This window comes from Mercenaria mercenaria, chromosome 14 (assembly GCF_021730395.1).
Source record: "Mercenaria mercenaria strain notata chromosome 14, MADL_Memer_1, whole genome shotgun sequence".
Taxonomy (NCBI): Eukaryota; Metazoa; Mollusca; class Bivalvia; order Venerida; family Veneridae; genus Mercenaria; species Mercenaria mercenaria.
In genome coordinates this window covers 38401210-38423660 of record NC_069374.1, presented here as the reverse complement: position 1 = coordinate 38423660, position 22451 = coordinate 38401210, and the positions used below count along the sequence as shown (strand labels likewise).

The 22451-nt window shown below is 39.0% G+C and overlaps 1 protein-coding gene across 8 annotated transcripts in view; it reads right to left on the bottom strand.

The window, feature by feature from the left end:
* Positions 1–20453, bottom strand: part of LOC123537893 (multiple epidermal growth factor-like domains protein 6) — a 187716-nt gene extending 167263 nt beyond the window's left edge. For 3 of the 8 annotated variants that reach the window (XM_053523296.1, XM_053523293.1, XM_053523294.1), the window contains exon 1: positions 19486–20452. In XM_053523296.1, coding sequence (XP_053379271.1) covers positions 19486–19580 — 95 coding nt within the window. In that variant the 5' untranslated portion in view covers positions 19581–20452. Of the gene's footprint in view, positions 1–19485 lie in introns of all 8 variants that reach the window. The other 5 variants (XM_053523297.1, XM_053523295.1, XM_053523298.1 and 2 more) reach the window with 4 other exon arrangements.
* Positions 20454–22451: the final 1998 nt, after the last annotated feature.

Sequence of the window (22451 nt, the reverse complement as noted above, 5' to 3'; positions counted from 1 at the left end):
ATCAAGTTTTTAACGTGCCCATTTTCAGTGCCAAACATTGAAATTGGAGCCCAGGCATGATATGAGAGGAAGTGTATTAAGGATAGTCTTATGCTTATGAGTAAGCAAAGTAAAAACGTGTCTTACGTGACGGCTGGCCTATATATATGTTAGCACACATCTGACGCTACAATGTTTGTGCATACAGCTTCACATATATAGGCCATGATTAACTTTTCACGCTAAATGATTATTTTTTTGCATACATTCACAGTGAACAAATTTACATTTTGTAATTTATTATTAAATGCAAACAGCAATGTGTCAAACTAGCTTAAAAAGGTTTAGGACTTTATTAGTTTTGAATACAACACACTTTCTGTGCAACTTAATTCTACTGTTTACTTATTTCGCCTCATTTAAATTCGTTGAAAAAACAAATATAATTATGCATATAAATCCTGCATATTTATCATATTGCTTAACTTTTAAATTATTAACAGTCAGTTGAATCAATAGAATGCGAGCACACTTCCTGTCTAATAATAACTTAAATAAATATATATTTACTGAAATATTTACTTTTGGATTTGTGTGCAAACAGTATATGTTTGAACATCAAAATGCATCTTTAAAGACATAACATCATGAATTATGACTGACAGAAATACAGTGAGCTTTATGTTCTCTAACATTTAATTATACCGCATCGTTATATGTAGTAATGTTCTGTATATTGTTAACCCGACCAAAATGGAACAATGTTTCGGGGAAAAAATAAAAACTTAGCAAATATTCAAGCAGAGTGACGGGTAAACGTTTTGTTTTTGAAAGGACCATTATTTTTTTAATTTGAACGACGACAAAAATAACACACCTGTTTCTGCATTTTAATACCTAAAAAGCACATATGTGAGAAGACCGTAAAAATCATAACATATACTAAAGAAAAAAATGATTACCCATTTTATAGCTCATTCTAGTTAAATACCACATTATTTTTTATTTTACTTTTAATATTGTGATCGACTATAAGATAACGTATATAGACTATAAATTTACAGCGGTGACGTATCTTATAGAGGAGTAAGATGTATGTGCGATATCATTTAAGCATGCCACAACTATTTCCAAAGCTTGCTGCATTAATCAGTGCGGTAACAATGTCTGGTTTTCGAACTATAACCTATGGCATTCTAACCATTAATATCACAAGCTAGTCTCGTAAAAACAGCAAATGCTTATTTTTGCACTACTTGCATTAAGCATAAATCAAACCAAATAAGCTAGGTAAGTAACTTACCTTGATACTGAGTACCTCCTGTAGAGCAGGGAACACACGTAAATCAATTGGATTGCAATGTCTTTGTAAAACGGGGCTGTAATATTTCAATTATTTGCATCGTCAACACTAAGACATTCAGTTTTAACCTAATTAGTATTTCAAGCAACTAGTCCGCATTAGTCTAAAATTTCTATTCTCAGGTCTATTTCTTACTAATTTGTGTATTTCTGGCGTTTGACCTGATTTCTTTGTAGATCAAATTTTGATTTTCAAGCGCCAGGCCTGCTTCAGTTGTAGAATTAGTCGCGAATTTCGAGCTTAGCCTATTTCAGTTGATTTTGTATTACTTATAGAACCAACAGTATAGTTAAAGCATTTGATCTTGCTTTACTTCAAGAACCATTGAATATTTCATGCGGTTAAAACTGGCTGTACCAGTGGTGCATTTCAAGCGTTTGGTCTTGGTGTTTCACTTGTAAAACCAGTGGTGTATTTCAAGCGTTTGGTCTTGCTTCACTTGTAGAACCAATGGTGTATTTCAAGCGTTTGGTCTTGGTGCTTCACTTGTAAAACCAATGGTGTATTTCAAGCGTTTGGTCTTGGTGCTACACTTGTAGAACCAATAGCGTATTTCAAGCGTTTGGTCTTGGTGCTTCACTTGTAAAACCAATGGTGTATTTCAAGCGTTTGGTCTTGGTGCTACACTTGTAGAACCAATAGCGTATTTCAAGCGTTTGGTCTTGGTGCTTCACTTGTAAAACCAGTGGTGTATTTCAAGCGTTTGGTCTTGCTTCACTTGTAGAACCAACGGTGTATTTCAAGCGTTTAGTCTTGGTGCTTCATTTGTAAAACCAGTGGTGTATTTCAAGCGTTTGGTCTTGCTTCACTTGCAGAACCAATGGTGTATTTCAATCGTTTGGTCTTGGTGCTTCAATTGTAAAACTAATGGTGTGTGTCAAGCGTTTGATCTTGGTGCTTCACTTGTAGAACCAATGGTGTATTTCAAGCGTTTAGACTTGATTCACTTGTAGAACCAATGGTGTATTTCAATCGTTTGGTCTTGGTTTCACTTGTAAACCTAATTGTCTATTTCAAGCGATTGGTCTTGCTTCAGTTGTAAAACCAATGGTGTATTTCAAGCGTTTGGTCTTGGTGCTTCACTTGTAAACCCAATGGTGTATTTCAAGCGTTTGGTCTCGGTGCTTCACTTGTAAAACCAATGGTGTATTTCAAGCGTTTGTTCTTGCTTCACTTGTAGAAGCAATGGTGTATTTCAAACGTTTGGTCTTGGTGCTTGCTTCACCTGTAAAACCAGTGGTGTATTTCAAGCGTTTGGTCTTGGTGCTTCACTTGTAAAACCAATGGTGTATTTCAAGCGTTTGGTCTTGCTTCAATTGTAAAACCAGTGGTGTATTTCAAACGTTTGGTCTTGGTCCTTCACTTGTAAAACCAATGGTGTATTTCAAGCGTTTGGTCTTGGTGCTTCACTTGTAAAACCAATGGTGTATTTCAAGCGTTTAGTCTTGCTTCACTTGTAGAACCAATGGTGTATTTCAAGCGTTTGGTCTTGCTTCACTTGTAAAACCATCGGTGTATTTGCTAGGTCTGCTTTAGTTAGGAATACTATGGTGTACTTGAAGCGCTGGGCCTGCTTCACGTGGGGCTCCTATGGTGTATTTGAAGCGCTGGGCCTGGTTTAGTTGGGGATCCTATGGTGTACTTGAAGCGCTAGGTCTGCTATAGTTGGGGATCCTATGGCGTAGTTAAAGTGCTGGGCCTGCTTTAGTTGGGGATCATATGGTGTATTAGAAGTGCTTGGTCTGCTTTAGTTGGGGATCCTATGGTGTATTAGAAGTGTTTGGCCTGCTTTAGTTGGGGATCCTATGGTGTATTAGAAGTGCTTGGCCTGCTTTAGTTGGGGATCCTATGGTGTAGCTGAAGTGCTGGGCCTGCTTTAGTTGGGGATCCTATGGTGTATTAGAAGTGCTTGGTCTGCTTTAGTTGGGGATCCTATGGTGTAGCTGAAGTGCTGGGCCTGCTTTAGTTGGGGATCCTATGGTGTACTTGAAGCGCTGGGCCTGCTTTAGTTGGGGATCCTATGGTGTATTAGAAGTGCTTGGTCTGCTTTAGTTGGGGATCCTATGGTGTAGCTGAAGTGCTGGGCCTGCTTTAGATGGGGATCCTATGGTGTACTTGAAGCGCTGGGCCTGCTTTAGTTGGGGATCCTATGGTGTATTAGAAGTGCTTGGTCTGCTTTAGTTGGGGATCCTATGGTGTAGCTGAAGTGCTGGGCCTGCTTTAGTTGGGGATCCTATGGTGTACTTGAAGCGCTGGGCCTGCTTTAGTTGGGGATCCTATGGTGTACTTTAAGCGCTGGACCTGGTTCAGTTGGGGATCCTATGGTGTACTTGAAGCGCTGGGCCTGCTTTAGTTGGGGATCCTATGGTGTAGCTGAAGTGCTTGGTCTGCTTTAGTTGGGGATCCTATGGTGTATTAGAAGTGCTTGGTCTGCTTTAGTTGGGGATCCTATGGTGTAGCTGAAGTGCTGGGTCTGCTTTAGTTGGGGATCCTATGGTGTATTAGAAGTGCTTGGCCTGCTTTAGTTGGGGATCCTATGGTGTATTAGAAGTGCTTGGCCTGCTTTAGTTGGGGATCCTATGGTGTAGCTGAAGTGCTGGGTCTGCTTTAGTTGGGGATCCTATGGTGTAGCTGAAGTGCTGGGTCTGCTTTAGTTGGGGATCCTATGGTATAGCTGAAGTGCTTGGCCTGCTTTAGTTGGGGATCCTATGGTGTAGCTGAAGTGCTGGGTCTGCTTTAGTTGGGGATCCTATGGTGTATTAGAAGTGATGGGCCTGCTTTAGTTGGGGAATGGGGATCCTATGTGTATTAGAAGTGCTTGGCCTGCTTTAGTTGGGGATCCTATGGTGTAGCTGAAGTGCTGGGTCTGCTTTACTTGGGGATCCTATGGTGAAAGCTGAAGTGCGGACCTGCTTCTAGTTGGGGAATCCTATGTGTATTAGTAAGTGCTTGGCCTGCTTTAGATTGGGATCCTATGGTTGTATTAGAAGTGCTATGCCTGCTTTAGTTACTATGGTGTAGCTGAGTGCTGGTCTGCTTTGTTGGGATCCTATGGTGTATTAAGTGCTGGTCTGCTTATTTGGGTGAATCCTTGGTGTATTTAGTTGTCTTGGTGCTTAGTTGGGAGAACCATGGTGTAGTTGAAGGCTTTGGTCTGCTTTTAGTTGGGACCTATGTGTATTAAGTGTTGGTCTTGTGTCCTTGAGAACCAATGGTGTATTAAGCGTTGGCTGCTTCATTGGAGAACCTATGGTGTATTTAAGTGCTGGTGCTTATTGTGAACCTATGGTGTATTAAGTGCGTTGGCCTGCTTTAGTATTAGAAATGCTGTCATGCGTTTAGTTGGGTCACGTAATGGTGTATTAAAGTGCTTTGGCTTGCTTCATTGGGAACCATGGTGTATTCAAGGTGCTGGTGCCTGTAACATGTATTAAAGTGCTTGGTCACTTAAACAAATTATTAAGTGCTGGCCTGCTTCAGTTGGGTACCTAATGGTGTATTAACGTGCTGGGCTGCTTAGTTGGTGAATCCTATGGTGTATTGAAGTGTGGTGCTGCTTTTGTATTGAAGTGCTGGGCTGTCTTTAAGTATTAGATGCTTGGCCTGCTTATGTATAAATGCATGGTGTTTAAGTTTAGGCTTGTGCTGGTCCATGCTATTTAAGGTTTGGTGCTCCTTTAACTGGTGTATTAAAGTTGCTGGTCCTGCTTTCATGTAACCTATGGTGTATTAAAGCGTTGGTCTGCTTATTGTATAGCAAGTGATTCGGGTGGCTTGCTTTGTAAAATGAAGTTGCTTGGCTGCTTTAGTTGGGATCCTATGGTGTATTAGAAGTGCTGGGCCTGCTTTAGTATTAGAGTATTAGCTGGGTCTGCTTTAGTTGGGGATCCTATGGTGTATTAGAAGTGCTTTGGCTTGCTTTAGTTGGGGATCCTATGGTGTATTAGAAGTGTTGGTCTGCTTTAGTTGGGGATCCTATGGTGTATTAGAAGTGTTGGCCTGCTTTAGTTGGGGATCCTATGGTGTATTGAAGTGCTGGCCTGCTTTAGTTGGGGATCCTATGGTGTGTTAGAAGTGCTTGGCCCTGCTTTAGTTGGGGATCCTATGGTGTATTAGAAGTGTTTGGCCTGCTTTAGTTGGGGATCCTATGGTGTATTAGAAGTGCTTGGCCTGCTTTAGTTGGGGATCCTATGGTGTAGCTGAAGTGCAGGGTCTGATTTAGTTGAAGATCCTATGGTGTAGCTGAAGTGCTGGGTCTGATTTAGTTGGGGATCCTATGGTGTATTAGAAGTGCTTGGCCTGCTTTAGTTGGGGATCCTATGGTGTAGCTGAAGTGCTGGGTCTGCTTTAGTTGGGGATCCTATGGTGTATTAGAAGTGTTTGGTCTGCTTTAGTTGGGGATCCTATGGTGTATTAGAAGTGTTTGGCCTGCTTTAGTTGGGGATCCTATGGTGTATTAGAAGTATGGGCCTGCTTTAGTTGGGGATCCTATGGTGTAGCTGAAGTGCTTGGCCTGCTTTAGTTGGGGATCCTATGGTGTATTAGAAGTGCTTGGCCTGCTTTAGTTGGGGATCCTATGGTGTAGCTGAAGTGCAGGGTCTGCTTTAGTTGGGGATCCTATGGTGTATTAGAAGTGCTTGGCCTGCTTTAGTTGGGGATCCTATGGTGTATTAGAAGTGCTTGGCCTGCTTTAGTTGAAGTGCTATGGTGTAGCTGAAGTGCTGGCCTGCTTTAGTTGGGGATCCTATGGTGATAGCTGAAGTGCTGGGCTGCTTTAGTTGGGGATCCTATGGTGTATTAGAAGTGCTTGGCCTGCTTTAGTTGGGGATCCTATGGTGTAGCTGAAGTGCTGGGTCTGCTTTAGTTGGGGATCCTATGGTGTATTAGAAGTGCTTGGCCTGCTTTAGTTGCGGATCCTATGGTGTAGCTGAAGTGCTTGGCCTGCTTTAGTTGGGGATCCTATGGTGTACTTGAAGCGCTGGGCCTGCTTTAGTTGGGGATCCTATGGTGTAGCTGAAGTGCTTGGTCTGCTTTAGTTGGGGATCCTATGGTGTATTAGAAATGTTTGGCCTGCTTTAGTTGGGGATCCTATGGTGTAGCTGAAGTGCTTGGCCTGCTTTAGTTGGGGATCCTATGGTGTATTAGAAATGTTTGGTCTGCTTTAGTTGGGGATCCTATGGTGTATTAGAAGTGTTTGGCCTGCTTTAGTTGGGGATCCTATGGTGTATTAGAAGTGCTTGGCCTGCTTTAGTTGGGGATCCTATGGTGTATTAGAAGTGCTTGGCCTGCTTTAGTTGGGGATCCTATGGTGTATTAGAAGTGCTTGGCCTGCTTTAGTTGGGGATCCTATGGTGTATTAGAAGTGCTTGGCCTGCTTTAGTTGGGGATCCTATGGTGTATTAGAAGTGCTTGGCCTGCTTTAGTTGGGGATCCTATGGTGTAGCTGAAGTGCTTGGCCTGCTTTAGTTGGGGATCCTATGGTGTATTAGAAGTGCTTGGCCTGCTTTAGTTGGGGATCCTATGGTGTATTAGAAGTGCTTGGCCTGCTTTAGTTGGGGATCCTATGGTGTATTAGAAGTGTTTGGTCTGCTTTAGTTGGGGATCCTATGGTGTATTAGAAGTGTTTGGCCTGCTTTAGTTGGGGATCCTATGGTGTATTAGAAGTGTTTGGGCTGCTTTAGTTGGGGATCATATGGTGTATTAGAAGTGCTTGGCCTGCTTTAGTTGGGGATCCTATGGTGTAGCTGAAGTGCAGGGTCTGCTTTAGTTGGGGATCCTATGGTGTATTAGAAGTGCTTGGCCTGCTTTAGTTGGGGATCCTATGGTGTATTAGAAGTGCTTGGCCTGCTTTAGTTGAAGATCCTATGGTGTAGCTGAAGTGCTTGGCCTGCTTTAGTTGGGGATCCTATGGTGTATTAGAAGTGCTTGGCCTGCTTTAGCTGGGGATCCTATGGTGTAGCTGAAGTGCTTGGCCTGCTTTAGTTGGGGATCCTATGGTGTACTTGAAGCGCTGGGCCTGCTTTAGTTGGGGATCCTATGGTGTATTAGAAGTGCTTGGCCTGCTTTAGTTGGGGATCCTATGGTGTATTAGAAGTGCTTGGCCTGCTTTAGTTGGGGATCCTATGGTGTAGCTGAAGTGCTTGGTCTGCTTTAGTTGGGGATCCTATGGTGTATTAGAAGTGCTTGGCCTGCTTTAGTTGGGGATCCTATGGTGTAGCTGAAGTGCTTGGCCTGCTTTAGTTGGGGATCCTATGGTGTATTAGAAGTGTTTGGCCTGCTTTAGTTGGGGATCCTATGGTGTATTAGAAGTGCTTGGTCTGCTTTAGTTGGGGATCCTATGGTGTATTAGAAGTGTTTGGCCTGCTTTAGTTGGGGATCCTATGGTGTAGCTGAAGTGCTGGGCCTGCTTTAGTTGGGGATCCTATGGTGTAGCTGAAGTGCTGGGCCTGCTTTAGTTGGGGATCCTATGGTGTAGCTGAAGTGCTGGGCCTGCTTTAGTTGGGGATCCTATGGTGTAACTGAAGTGCTGGCCTGCTTTAGTTGGGGATCCTATGGTGTATGAAGTGCTGGGCCTGCTTTAGTTGGGGATCCTATGGTGTACTGAAGTGCTTGGTCCTGCTTTAGTTGGGGATCCTATGGTGTATTAGAAGTGCTTGGCCTGCTTTAGTTGGGGATCCTATGGTGTATTAGAAGTGCTTGGCCTGCTTTAGTTGGGGATCCTATGGTGTATTAGAAGTGCTTGGCCTGCTTTAGTTGGGGATCCTATGGTGTAGCTGAAGTGCTTGGTCTGCTTTAGTTGGGGATCCTATGGTGTAGCTGAAGTGCTTGGTCTGCTTTAGTTGGGGATCCTATGGTGTATTAGAAGTGTTTGGTCTGCTTTAGTTGTGGATCCTATGGTGTATTAGAAGTGCTTGGCCTGCTTTAGTTGGGGATCCTATGGTGTAGCTGAAGTGCTGGGTCTGCTTTAGTTGGGGATCCTATGGTGTAGCTGAAGTGCTTGGTCTGCTTTAGTTGGGGATCCTATGGTGTATTAGAAGTGCTTGGTCTGCTTTAGTTGGGGATCCTATGGTGTATTAGAAGTGCTTGGCCTGCTTTAGTTGGGGATCCTATGGTGTAGCTGAAGTGCTTGGCCTGCTTTAGTTGGGGATCCTATGGTGTATTAGAAGTGTTTGGCCTGCTTTAGTTGGGGATCCTATGGTGTAGCTGAAGTGCTTGGCCTGCTTTAGTTGGGGATCCTATGGTGTAGTAGAAGTGTTTGGCCTGCTTTAGTTGGGGATCCTATGGTGTAGCTGAAGTGCTTGGCCTGCTTTAGTTGGGGATCCTATGGTGTAGCTGAAGTGCTTGGCCTGCTTTAGTTGGGGATCCTATGGTGTAGCTGAAGTGCTTGGTCTGCTTTAGTTGGGGATCCTATGGTGTATTAGAAGTGCTTGGCCTGCTTTAGTTGGGGATCCTATGGTGTATTAGAAGTGCTTGGCCTGCTTAGTTGGGATCCTATGGTGTATAGAAGTGCTGGTCTGATTTAGTTGAAGATCCTATGGTGTAGCTGAAGTGCTTGGCCTGCTTTAGTTGGGGATCCTATGGTGTATTAGAAGTGTTTGGCCTGCTTTAGTTGGGGATCCTATGGTGTACTTGAAGTATGGGCCTGCTTTAGTTGGGGATCCTATGGTGTATTAGAAGTGCTTGGCCTGCTTTAGTTGGGGATCCTATGGGTGTAGCTGAAGTGCTTGGTCTGCTTTAGTTGGGGATCCTATGGTGTAGTGAAGTGCTTGGCTGCTTTAGTTGGGGATCCTATGGTGAAGCTGAAGTGTTTGGCCTGCTTTAGTTGGGATCCTATGGTGTAGCTGAAGTGCTTGGGTCCTGCTTTAGTTGGGGATCCTATGGTGTATTAGAAGTGCTTGGCCTGCTTTAGTTGGGGATCCTATGGTGTAGCTGAAGTGCTTGGCCTGCTTTAGTTGGGGATCCTATGGTGTAGCTGAAGTGCTGAGTCTGTTTTAGTTGGGGATCCTATGGTGTAGCTGAAGTGCTGGCCTGCTTTAGTTGGGGATCCTATGGTGTAGCTGAAGTGCTTGGCCTGCTTTAGTTGGGGATCCTATGGTGTAGCTGAAGTGCTGGGCCTGCTTTAGTTGGGGATCCTATGGTGTATCTGAAGTGCTGGGCTTGCTTTAGTTGGGGATCCTATGGTGTACTGAAGAAGTGTTTGCTGCTTTAGTTGGGATCCTATGGTGTACTGAAGTTGGCCTGCTTTAGTTGGGGATCCTATGGTGTATGAAGTGCTGGCCTGCTTTAGTTGGGGATCCTATGGTGTAGCTGAAGTGCTTGGCCTGCTTTAGTTGGGGATCCTATGGTGTATTAGAAGTGCTTGGCCTGCTTTAGTTGGGGATCCTATGGTGTAGCTGAAGTGCTTGGCCTGCTTTAGTTGGGGATCCTATGGTGTATTAGAAGTGCTTGGCCTGCTTTAGTTGGGGATCCTATGGTGTATTAGAAGTGCTTGGCCTGCTTGAGTTGAAGATCCTATGGTGTAGCTGAAGTGCTGTGTCTGATTTAGTTGAAGATCCTATGGTGTAGCTTAAGTGCTGGGCCTGCTTTAGTTGGGGATCCTATGGTGTATTAGAAGTGTTTGGCCTGCTTTAGTTGGGGATCCTATGGTGTATTAGAAGTGCTTGGCCTGCTTTAGTTGGGGATCCTATGGTGTATTAGAAGTGCTGGGTCTGCTTTAGTTGGGGATCCTATGGTGTAGCTGAAGTGCTGGGTCTGATTTAGTTGAAGATCCTATGGTGTAGCTGAAGTGCTGGGTGTGATTTAGTTGAAGATCCTATGGTGTAGCTGAGGTGCTGGGCCTGCTTTAGTTGGGGATCCTATGGTGTATTAGAAGTGTTTGGCCTGCTTTAGTTGGGGATCCTATGGTGTATTAGAAGTGCTTGGCCTGCTTTAGTTGGGGATCCTATGGTGTATTAGAAGTATGGGCCTGCTTTAGTTGGGGATCCTATGGTGTATTAGAAGTGTTTGGCCTGCTTTAGTTGGGGATCCTATGGTGTATTAGAAGTATGGGCCTGCTTTAGTTGGGGATCCTATGGTGTAGCTGAAGTGCTGGGTCTGCTTTAGTTGGGGATCCTATGGTGTAGCTGAAGTGCTGGGTCTGCTTTCGTTGAAGATCCTATGGTGTAGCTGAAGTGCAGGGCCTGCTTTAGTTTGGGATCCTATGGTGTATTAGAAGTGTTTGACCTGCTTTAGTTGGGGATCCTATGGTGTAGCTGAAGTGCTGGGTCTGCTTTAGTTGGGGATCCTATGGTGTAGCTGAAGTGCTGGGTCTGCTTTAGTTGGGGATCCTATGGTGTAGCTGAAGTGCTGGGTCTGCTTTAGTTGGGGATCCTATGGTGTATTAGAAGTGTTTGGCCTGCTTTAGTTGGGGATCCTATGGTGTAGCTGAAGTGCTGGGTCTGATTTAGTTGAAGATCCTATGGTGTAGCTGAAGTGCTGGGTCTGATTTAGTTGAAGATCCTATGGTGTAGCTGAAGTGCTGGGTCTGATTTAGTTGAAGATCCTATGGTGTAGCTGAAGTGCTGGGCCTGCTTTAGTTGGGGATCCTATGGTGTATTAGAAGTGTTTGGCCTGCTTTAGTTGGGGATCCTATGGTGTAGCTGAAGTGCTGGGTCTGCTTTAGTTGGGGATCCTATGGTGTAGCTGAAGTGCTGTTGCTTTAGTTGGGATCCTATGGTGAGCTGAAGGTGGTCTGCTTTAGTTGGGGATCCTATGGTGTAGCTGAAGTGCTGGGTCTGCTTTAGTTGGGGATCCTATGGTGTAGCTGAAGTGCTGGGTCTGCTTTAGTTGGGGATCCTATGGTGTAGCTGAAGTGCTGGGTCTGCTTTAGTTGGGGATCCTATGGTGTAGCTGAAGTGCTGGGCCTGGTTTAGTTGGGGATCCTATGGTGTATGGAAGTGCATGGCCTGCTTTAGTTGGGATCCTATGGTGTATTGAAGTGCTGGCCTGCTTTAGTTGGGGATCCTATGGTGTAGCTGAAGTGCTGGGTCTGCTTTAGTTGGGGATCCTATGGTGTATTAGAAGTGCTTGGCCTGCTTCAGCTGAAGATCCTATGGTGTAGCTGAAGTGCTGGACCTGCTTTAGTTGGGGATCCTATGGTGTATTAGAAGTGTTTGGCCTGCTTTAGTTGGGGATCCTATGGTGTAGCTGAAGTGCTGGGTCTGCTTTAGTTGGGGATCCTATGGTGTAGCTGAAGTGCTTGGCCTGCTTTAGCTGGGGATCCTATGGTGTACTTTAAGCGCTGGACCTTGTTCATTTGGGGATCCTATTGTATAGTTGAAGTGCAGGGCCTGCGTTTGCTGGGGTTCCTATGTTGTATTTGAAGCGCTGGGCCTGGTTCAGTTTAGGATCCTATGGTGTAGTTGAAGCGCTAGGCCTGGTTAAGTTGGGATCCTATGGTGTACTTAAAGCGCTGGCCCTGATTCTGTTGGGGATCCTATGGTGTAGTTGATGTCCTGGGCCTGCCTACGGTGTGTTTGAAGTGCTGGCCCTGATTCTGTTGGGGATCCCATGCTGTACTTAAAGCGCTGGTCCTGCTTTAGTTGGGGATCGTATTGTGCATTTGAAGTGCTGGGCCTGCTTAAGTTGTCGAACCAATGATTATTTAAATCGCCAAGCCTACTTTGGTTGGAGATCCAAAGGGTTAGTGGAAATACTGAGCCTGCTTTAGTTATAGAACCAGTGGAAGTTCCGATGGTGTATTTCAAACACTAAGTCTGCTTAAGAACCAATAGGGTACATGTATTTCAAATGCCAGACATTGCATTAGCTGTACAGCTAATGGTGTGTTGCAAGTACAGGGTCGCCTTTAGTAGACATATAGCATAAGGCACAAACCGTTTTTTTTTCACGCGATTTTCCGGGCTTTTGTTTTTCAGTCCATGCATAAAGCAATTGCCGTTAGTTCTTTGCCTAACGATGTATCTTCGGATCTATTCACAACCATTGGTAGCACATGACACAACCAAGAATATTTATATCATAAAGACATAGCATAAAGACATGATAGTATATTATCGATGACACCATTATTTATAGTAGGAGATATAACTTGTCCTCTCTGCCCTATCTAATAAAATGTATCGATTTAGATTTATTCAATAGTCACTTTATATGATCTTTTTACAGAATGACAAAAACATAGAGAAAATCTGCAAACTGGTGTACCAATGTGTGGTAATTCAAATATAGCATGTAGGTAATATAGAACCAATGTTTTGCTATTTATTGTATATCTGATCAAATGTGACAAGATTACTGAAATATCCCGTTTTCTGAGAGAAGAATAATCTAGTCTTATTTTCACCTGCGTAAACAACTAGTATATACTAGACTAAAGTAACTTTCTAAATAGGGAAAATGCAAGAGATAATTTACTTGTCTGGTGGAGCATTGTGTTGATATTTTGTATGATGTATTTTTGATTTATTTGAAAGTTAACCAGTTTTGTAACTGATTCATTTAATGAAATTCAAGCATTTTATATTTAAAATATCGCAATACAAAATTACAATGAAGTGTTCGTGTGTAAAATGCATAACAGATGTATAAAGATAAAGTAATATTGCATATAAAAATGAATCGCCCGTGATATTAACGAGAGAAAATGTGTAGCTTAAAAAGCTCATTGAAATAGTAGCCGCGTATACATCCGGATCTTGTGAATGTTTGGTGACTGTTGACAGATGGTGAAATTCAATACTGAAGATGACTTTACATTTTTCTCCTTCAAGATAAAGTCTTAATATAAATCTATTAGTAATGGATATCTGTGTTGATTTATAATCAATGATTAAATGTAAAGCCGAACCAGTTCTATATACCGAATGAAACAGCTTAATCAACCACGGTCATTTTGTCAGCATAATTAAATTTACACTCAGTGCAATGTTTCTTATTATAGTTTTCTGACAACACAACTTTAATGCGTATTTTTGTGAGTATTTTTTTAAATTGGGTGTGGTAGTAAACTGAATATTATTATCTATATTTGCGTATACAGATTTTTTTTTAAATTTTGCTTCGTTATTAAATGTATCATATCGAACACGTCGTTGCGTACGAAATACCGGGATAAAGTACGACTGTAGAACCTAATTCATTGAAAGTGCTCCACTGCAGTCTGAACATATTATGAACAAAACAGCTAACCTGACATTTTGCCTGACTGAACAGCTGAAAGCGCTTTTTGAAATTAAGGTACAATTAGATCAACAATTAATAACGTAGCAAAATTAAAAAAATATCAAAACAAGCAAATACACAACAAAATAGATAAATATCTTGAATACAACACAACAACATACAAACAACTATTGAGCTGTGAGGATCATCCATCGAAAGTAAGAATGTACTTATTTCCACTGGGTTCCCTAGTCAGTAACCATACCTTCACATTCAAGCCAACAACTCGAAAAAAATACAGGCAGGAAAAATGTCAAATGATATGTAAAAGATGTGCCATCACCGAGATAATGAGCTCTTTGAGACCGGTTTTCCCGAAAATGCTCTAAAAATGGAAACCATAATTATGATCTATGTATTAAGAGCATCTTTTAACTTTCATTTCTGCTAGACTGCTGACCTTAAGCTATAACTGCCAAACAGAGAAGCATGAGTTAAGCTCATTAGAGCTGTTCAGTCATTTTTAGCAGTTTTCATGAGAATTTCCCTACTTGTAGCTGGCCAACCGCGGGCGAGCCGGAAAAATAGCTCGGATGATGAAATATTCCTATAACAATTATTGTACACAGTAAAAAAACTTAATAAGAAACTCATTTCCTGTTTTCAGTAAAACTTAAAAGGTTGCAATAATCCTTCTGACAGAAACAATATAAAAGGCTGTTCAACTACTTAAACAATTTACAAGCTTCTTGAATAAGTTCGAAGGAATTTGAGAACATATTGAGATCTAGTCACGCTCCTTTATAAGTGCATATGCACTTTGTTGACATTTTGACAGTCCTTTTAAGTTTCAAGTAGTTTGTGGGAAGAGAGACAAATAGGCTGCCATACAGTATAACAGATACAGTATGCTATGATAAAATGTAAAATGCATTTTAAATAAAGAGTTCAAGTTATTTCTAAAAGTATATTAATTTTGTTTAAAATATTGAAGTAATATGAAAGGCTGAAAGAACGATTCAGTTTTAATATCCGCGCAATTTGAACAGCCAGCCATGCTCTGCGCTGAATTTACTCTATTTTAATTTCCTCTGTTAAAGCTACCATAATTAAAATGTTTCAAACATTTATGTTTAGTGATCAACAATGTAAAACCTCTTAAACTACAGTACATGTACTTCAAGATGTCTGAATCATCAAAGAATGTAGAACATCCAGGCTGATATTCACACATGCCAATGCATTTAATTCTATTTTCCCTTGGAATTTCTCCACTATTGTTTACGCTATTTTATATCATCCTTATCTTTAAAAAAATCCACAGTTCTTTTGAACGAATTTCCATGTTTTTCGTGCCTATCTCAGAGTCGGATCAAGATGTATAGCAATATGGGGAAGGTGTTCTACATTTTTACATTTATGTGACAGACAGAAAAATAGCAGGGAATTTTCTGAATGTGAGCCGCTAAATGTGCAGGACAACTTGGTTGTTTTTTCGAAGTTGGTACGGTGAACCATTTCATATTTCCGCATAGTATTTAAAAACACGAAAAAAGTAAATAAAGGAGAGTGTAAAGATTCCCTAAAGGGACAGTTGTTCCGATAGGTTTTAACTAAAGCATATACAATTTACGTCACCTACCGACTTTCCATCTTGTTAATGTTGGAGAAAGGTTCAGACATTATATCGGCCACGGGCAAGCACCGCGGTAGAACCACAGACATTCCAAAAACTGACTCTCATCCGAAAGAATTCTATTCCACATCCAAACCGGGTTCCAACGCACATATGAGAGGAATAATTGTAAATTCGAAACTCAGAACTTTAGTTTCATCTTAGTTGCGACCAGTTTGCATATCTGCAGGGGTCTCGTACAGGGATAAAATATCTAATAATCAATAAAAAAAACTAACAAAAACAAAACAAAAATAGATAAAACAAAACAAAAAATAACAGAAAAAAAAAGGAAAAAGAAAAATAAGATGTACGTAGCGACAAAGCAAAGACTCTCTTTTTTAACATTACCATGTTGTATCGCTCCACATTCACAGAACAACGATGATCTTCATACGTTTAGATAAAAGAAAATTTACAGTAGTAATTCTTTCGGCGAATTGCACAACGTCGTGGTAGCTTCAGTGAACTGTGATCCAATTATCTTAAGCATCTTTCTCATTACTTTACAATATGAATAAAGGTAAATAGTTTCTACTCCCAGCTATGCAGTATTTTCTCTGTACTTAATTTGCAGCGCTTTGGTATGTGTTATATCCACAGATTTAACACATGAGAGTTTTTCTCACATGATCAGAAGTTGTCTCCAATGCATAATCTACTTAATAAGGATTTAAATTAACATGTTATCATCATCATCATCTACGGCGTCACAGTCTGATTTGGGCCCCTTTCATTGCTAATATATACGCTATCATCAGGTATAACTAAATAAAGAACTTTGATAACGCTAACCTTTAAAACATAAAAAATTACAAGAAATGTTGTTCTTTTATTTGTGTAGTTCTTTTTCTAAACAAAATGAATTGTAAACATTGGCCAGTCACAAACCTTTATTTCTGCATGAAAAGTACAGATCGTGATTTTTAAGTGTATGAATTACACAGATAGTGCATAAATGACAATAATTATAATAAACAAACATCCATTTAGAAACATACACAGTTCAGTATAATACAAAGTACGTAATTTTAACCTAAGTAAATCTCTTGAGATCTTACGTGCAATCTATTTTCGGTGTTTGACAATGCTGAAAGCAATGCATTCTATGCGGTTATATTATTATCTTATTTTGAATTGTAAAGTGAACATTGTATTGCCAAGATGAACGTTTTTATAACATCATTTAGTATAACCACCTGCTGCCACAGCCAATAATTTGCAGGTATTTTAAAGGTATATCGGAATGGTTGCATTTAAGGTAGTTCTGCACGTTTGGATATTAAAAGTGTTTCTGCAATGTAGAATTTGATTAAACCTTGATTTTTCAAAACTTCAGAATATACTTAGAAAATTCGGCAAATAAAAAAGCAGGGTCGTGCACTCTATTTTTCGCTAGACTGTTATGAAAATTTGGACCTCACACAAGTTTCATAACGGGAGTCTATGGGAAAATCACAATTGTGATAATATTTTCGCGAACATTTTTTTTCTAAGATGTAGATTTTTATGAAACTTTTCACAGTCGTAAATAAACATATGGCCTGTAATATGGTGAAATAAAATGTATAGGTCTGTGTGCTTGTTTTTGTAATATTTGTCCATGATTAAAGTGGTCCGCGCATTTCAAGCTGATTTTAAGACATTTTATTTGCAATTATTTAACATGTTAGATGTGTTAGTATCATGTTTTAACTTTAGAAAGACTGTGATGTTGCCGTTGTAACACATTTACTCACCGGTTGCCATTAATTCATAAAATGATATTCATTTCCGTACGCCGACTACGTTATAAGGATAAATGACGTTACGCCATCACTTCCGGTTTATCAAACGTGCAGAACTACTATAGGGTAGAGACCACCAATTGTTTTCCCATAGACTTACATTATAACATTATGGCGTGTACGGCCTTCCATACATCGAAACATGTATATCTAACTACATATTTTTCAAGAACTATCTTAGTTCTACCAAAATATCGGACGAAAAACATATGAATAGTGATACTATATTTAAGTAATTTTCGTGTGAATGAGATGACCCCCTGTTTACATCGTTGGCATGGCGGGAGAAATTCGTTTGATAAAACTTTTTTTCAATACACATAAAATGTAGCAAATTTTGTCAAAATGTATAATAAAATACTGTTAATAAATGCAGTGATAAAAATATCAATTTTGAAAAAATAATTACTTCCTGGGTTTGTTTACATGACTGACCAATCAGAACGCACAGACGTTACCATATTCCCAGGTATACACTTACCTCATTCCCAGTAAGTTCCCTGTACTTTTTTGAATTGGTGGTCTCTGACCCTTAACGACCGAAACTATATTAAAGTAAGACACAAATCTACATGACCAGGCATTGATTATCCAATAGCGTAATTAGCAGTTATTGTGGATAGACGAACATTGATCACTTTCTCAGTCGGCAGCGAAAGTACTAAAATATCGTTATAACAAAAATGTTTGGCTGTTGTTAACCCAGAGGAAAAGTTATATATCTATTAGATTTTATAATGTCAATGCTTTTCATGAAATCCAACAAATATTTAATGAACACATCTGACCCCAAAACAGTTAAAACTCATTAACAGAGCAATTTTTACGTCAACGAAATTTAGCTATAACAGGCCTCAATTTCATGAAAAAACTTAAGTACTTAGTTAAGTCTGTTATTTTAAAATCTTGCTATTGCTTAAGCTATTGTTATTTAATGTTGATTTTTTCTGTACCAATGTATTTATAGCTAAATTAAACTTTGGTTAGTAGTATTTGTCTGCAGTACTTATTTAAGTCACGCAAATACGAAATTTCTATTTAAGCACGAGATAACGAACTTAAGTATTTGCTTAAGTATATTTCTTCCTTTTATACTACATTTTCTATAAAATTCAGAATTCTTGTGTTTTAATCTATGAAATAGTCATGTACGGGTCTGATATAGATGAAAATGTCAACATTGAAGACGCATAAAGGGCAAAAACAAGCAGTTTATATAACAGACTTAGCTAAGCAATTACTTAAGTTTTTTCGTGAAATTGGGGCCAGGTCTACATGTACGATAGCGCTACAATAACGTATGGTAAAATGTCATAACTGAAGTCATTTAGAGTTATAATACGACTAGTTTTAAACATTCAAGCTATAGATAATCCAAAATTTACGCATACAATGAAGAAAAGAATCATCTGACAAAAGTTTCTATGCAAACTTATTTAAAAAGAGTAAAGGGAATAAAACTTGATCAAGAAAAAATTCTCTTTTATCTTAACAGCTATCATTATTTTGCAGCAGATTTCAACCGTATGCTGGTGTGTTTAGCGTCTAAAATAAATGGCTTTTCCCCCCCCAAGATCAATGCGCGCTTTAAGACAATTGCGATAAATAATGAGAGAAATTGTGGAGGTTTCCTCCGAGCCCGTTCATCCATGCCTCTTACGAGAGGCATATGATTCCTTTATTGCACATATTCTTAAACAAATACTAATTATGTCAATAGGAACAATCATGTCGTACATTTTGACATTTATAATATTTTACGAATAAAGTACAAGTAAGATGATAAAAATACTACACAACACTAGAAATTTGCATCAAAATAAGAAAGCAAGTGCACGAGTCCTTTTTTCAGGTACCTTTCCCCACAATTTAAAATTTTTATAATCTTTGTTTTACGTTCATTTTACACTAAATAGCGGACACTTTAACAGACTGTATCAATATCAGACTTCTCAGTTCAAGTCAATCTGTCATTAAGTTGTGGCATTTATGCACGATAAAAGCAGGTATTCAAGCATTTATGATTGCTTTCAACATCAAAATAAAGACTGTAATTATTTATATGTAAATTATGCACTGTATGATCGTATACTGCTTGCCGAAAACGCTTCTTACACGATCATGATCTCAAGTAAATATATAATTTCTGTGTAAAATCAATTTTCTTATCTCAAAGAAATGTAAGGTGTAGTAACGTGTAGTAAATTTTGACTTAAATACAGTTGCTCTTTTCTTAAGTCAGTTCGCTTAAGAGACAGTTAAAACCTTAATCTTGCAAAACATCTAGTGTATTTGTTTGCACATTAGAAAAAAAAACACAGTACAGACTAAGTTTCTTCTTATCATTGTAAAATTTCTTAAACAGAAAATCAAATCTCACAGTTTAAGTATATGTCAATAAATAAATAAATAAACAATAAATTAAAAATGAAAACTGATGGTCCAAACACCTAGACAACCATAATAAATTATCAAAAGTTAGAGGTCTAAAATACATACAAAAATGAAGTTTAACTTACATGCCGCGCTGTAACTGCTGGCCTAGTCCATTCTCGATGACAGTTATCAGGCTGACAAACAGGAGGACTGGTAAAAGGTTTAAATCCCAAGCCATATTTAAAATTTAGTAATCCTTCACTTATCCTACTATTTACTGTATGGTATGTGTAAACTTCTTGCACCATAACTTTGTGTTATCCTCAATTGTGAACTGTATCCATGTTTATAAAGCACTTTAAAGTAATTTATAGAAAACTTTACCGCAACCTTCTAGGAATAAATTGAAAAAGTAACCGCCTTTTATCTTTTGAATTAGCAATGTAATCTGCCGTCACATTACAACAGTAGGGTATCTCGTAATTTATTCCCGTACACGTAACTCTTTATTTCTAAAATCAAAATACCATGCAAGTGTGTTTTAACTCAAATGTATCTTAACCAAAACAACTATGACAGGGTTCTGTGAAGAGAGATAAATCAACTCGTTAAAATACAATCTAATTGATAAAAAATTGTCACTAATTGACTACCTAGTCTCGTAAATCAGTAATTAAATCGCGTAATCCAAGAAGCAAAGGACATGTATTGTTTCATAATGATCGCAATCAAACCAAAATGAGATATTGTCCTCTCGTCCCTGTCGAATACCAACTCCAAAATATTTCAACGTGAATGAATAGGAATATCACGCGCTGTTTATAAATTGACAGTGATCCTATTACATTTAAACTTTACAACAAAAATTCCTCTTCCAATATATCATAGTCTCAGAATATGTATGAAGAAAGATTACTGTATTCCATTTCAGCCTTATCTTACTCAAATTTAACAAAATATCTAAGCGTAAATGCACCAGTGGTAAAATTCATTTAAACACAACATAATCTTATGTATAAACCAATCTACATTTTAAAATACAACTTTACTTCTCGCTTTGATAGCACGACCACTTCAGTGATTTTTCGACTAAACTTCGTTTATTTTACCAATACCGTCTGCTTTACGAAAGCCCTGCCGAGTGAGCGCGTGCGGTCTCGCGCTGCCCTGTCTAAAATTACCTACTATATAACTATTTAACTGATTATTTTTCGGCATATGTAAGACGAGGAATCAATTGACAAGTTAAAAGACAATATATTTATGTTAATATTTCAACAGCAGACCACGTTTGTAATAGCAAGGTCCACGTCCATCCAGCCAGACCTAGGCACAAACAAGAACAAAATAAATATCGAGCAAATATATCGTGTATATACCTGTCATGAGATATTTTACTGACTGATTATAAAAATAAATATGCACCTTAAAAATTAGAAAGAAAGAATTAGAAAATAATCCATCATTTTTACCATCAAATTCTTGATCATAATGATTTCACAATATGACAGAGTTTTGGCACCAGTCACTGCACTGGTATGAAAAAATGCAGAAATTCTGCTTCACGTCTGCAGATATAAGCAAAAACCACGTGATATTATAAGTGATTTTAGAAGAAAATGAAGGTTGATAGAAACTGATAAAATGTATGCAGACGGAGAGGTTAAGAATGAAAGTAAGCATAATCTAATATCTGCCCTGTAGATTTGTAGCACATCGTCTCTGCACTTTGATGATATTAGAAATAATGTAATTATGAATTAACTGGAAAAATCTATTCGAAAACTATCACATTTGGACCACATAGTTTTGACAACATTGAAATACATTACAAACGGAACTAAACTATGATTCAACGTCCTCATCATTGTCAAAAGGAGAAAAAAATAAACACTTAATCTATCAAACGATATCAGTGTGCATGGTACAAGTGCAGTGTTCAACAGTTAACCAACTTTAAACTATCATCAAATGAAATACTACTTTATCTCACTCAAGATCTTCATGCAACATAAGTGGACGTGTAAAATATACAATTACTTCCAGGCGCTGATATAGTACGGCTGTTTAGAACATAAATTATGTCTAAGCATAAATAAGAAAAGGGAGACAATAAAATGCATTCTGCATCAGAATGAACAAGAGTTCATATAATTTTAATTTATTTTCTCATTTATCAATCTTCTGTTATGATTGTTATGAAAATATTTAAAACCTATTTAGACTTGGAGTGGGTAGAGGGTAGGTGACTGGCTTCAACACTACATCCCAACATCCTGTTCATCCGACCATGCATGTAAATACTTGAATTCAAAAAACCATCTTTAACACTCATCTTGTGGTTAATATCTCTCTACTTATTCTTCACAACTATCGAGCGTCTCAGTTTTTTCTCTAAATAACAATTTTTACGACACGCTTGATAAAAGATTCAACTTTTTAATACCTGCATTTTCGTGTCATTTCCGATCTAAGATGTCAATCAAAGCATGCTATTAACAAAAGGATGATCCGACATTTTCGCACCAACACATGTCTTAAATTATCGTCAATCACTGGTTTGGTATCAGAGCGAACGGATATCATGCCGATCTCCAACACTGACAAGTTTTTAAAATGTTAAATTGAGCAATAACCGTTAAACTACCCTTTTACAATACACGATTCACAGTATTTTCTTTCGCATCAGAGACAATTTTTCTATTTGAGAAGTTTTTCATGTTTTGTGTGACTATTCATTCAATAATTTTCCGCCAAGTAGAAAACAACAAAACATTTAATGAATTTACAGATAATCTAAAATTAGACCTACTTACCGCCATTTATTAAGATGTGTATTATGATAAACATAAATAACTCTGCACTTTCATTCCAGTGCATTTTTGGCCACCATGAAAATGTCTGTATAGGCGCTCGTTAAACTGATATTCAATTCTTAAAACAACACACATGCATCAAGCAGAGGTGGTCGTTTAACTGATGTTTACCTTGTAAAATAACACACATGCCTCAAGGAGTAGTGGTCGTTAGGCCGGCTTTTACGTTTTAAAACACCACATATGCCTCTAACATGGGTGGCCGTTAAACCGATGTTTACGCAATTAAACTC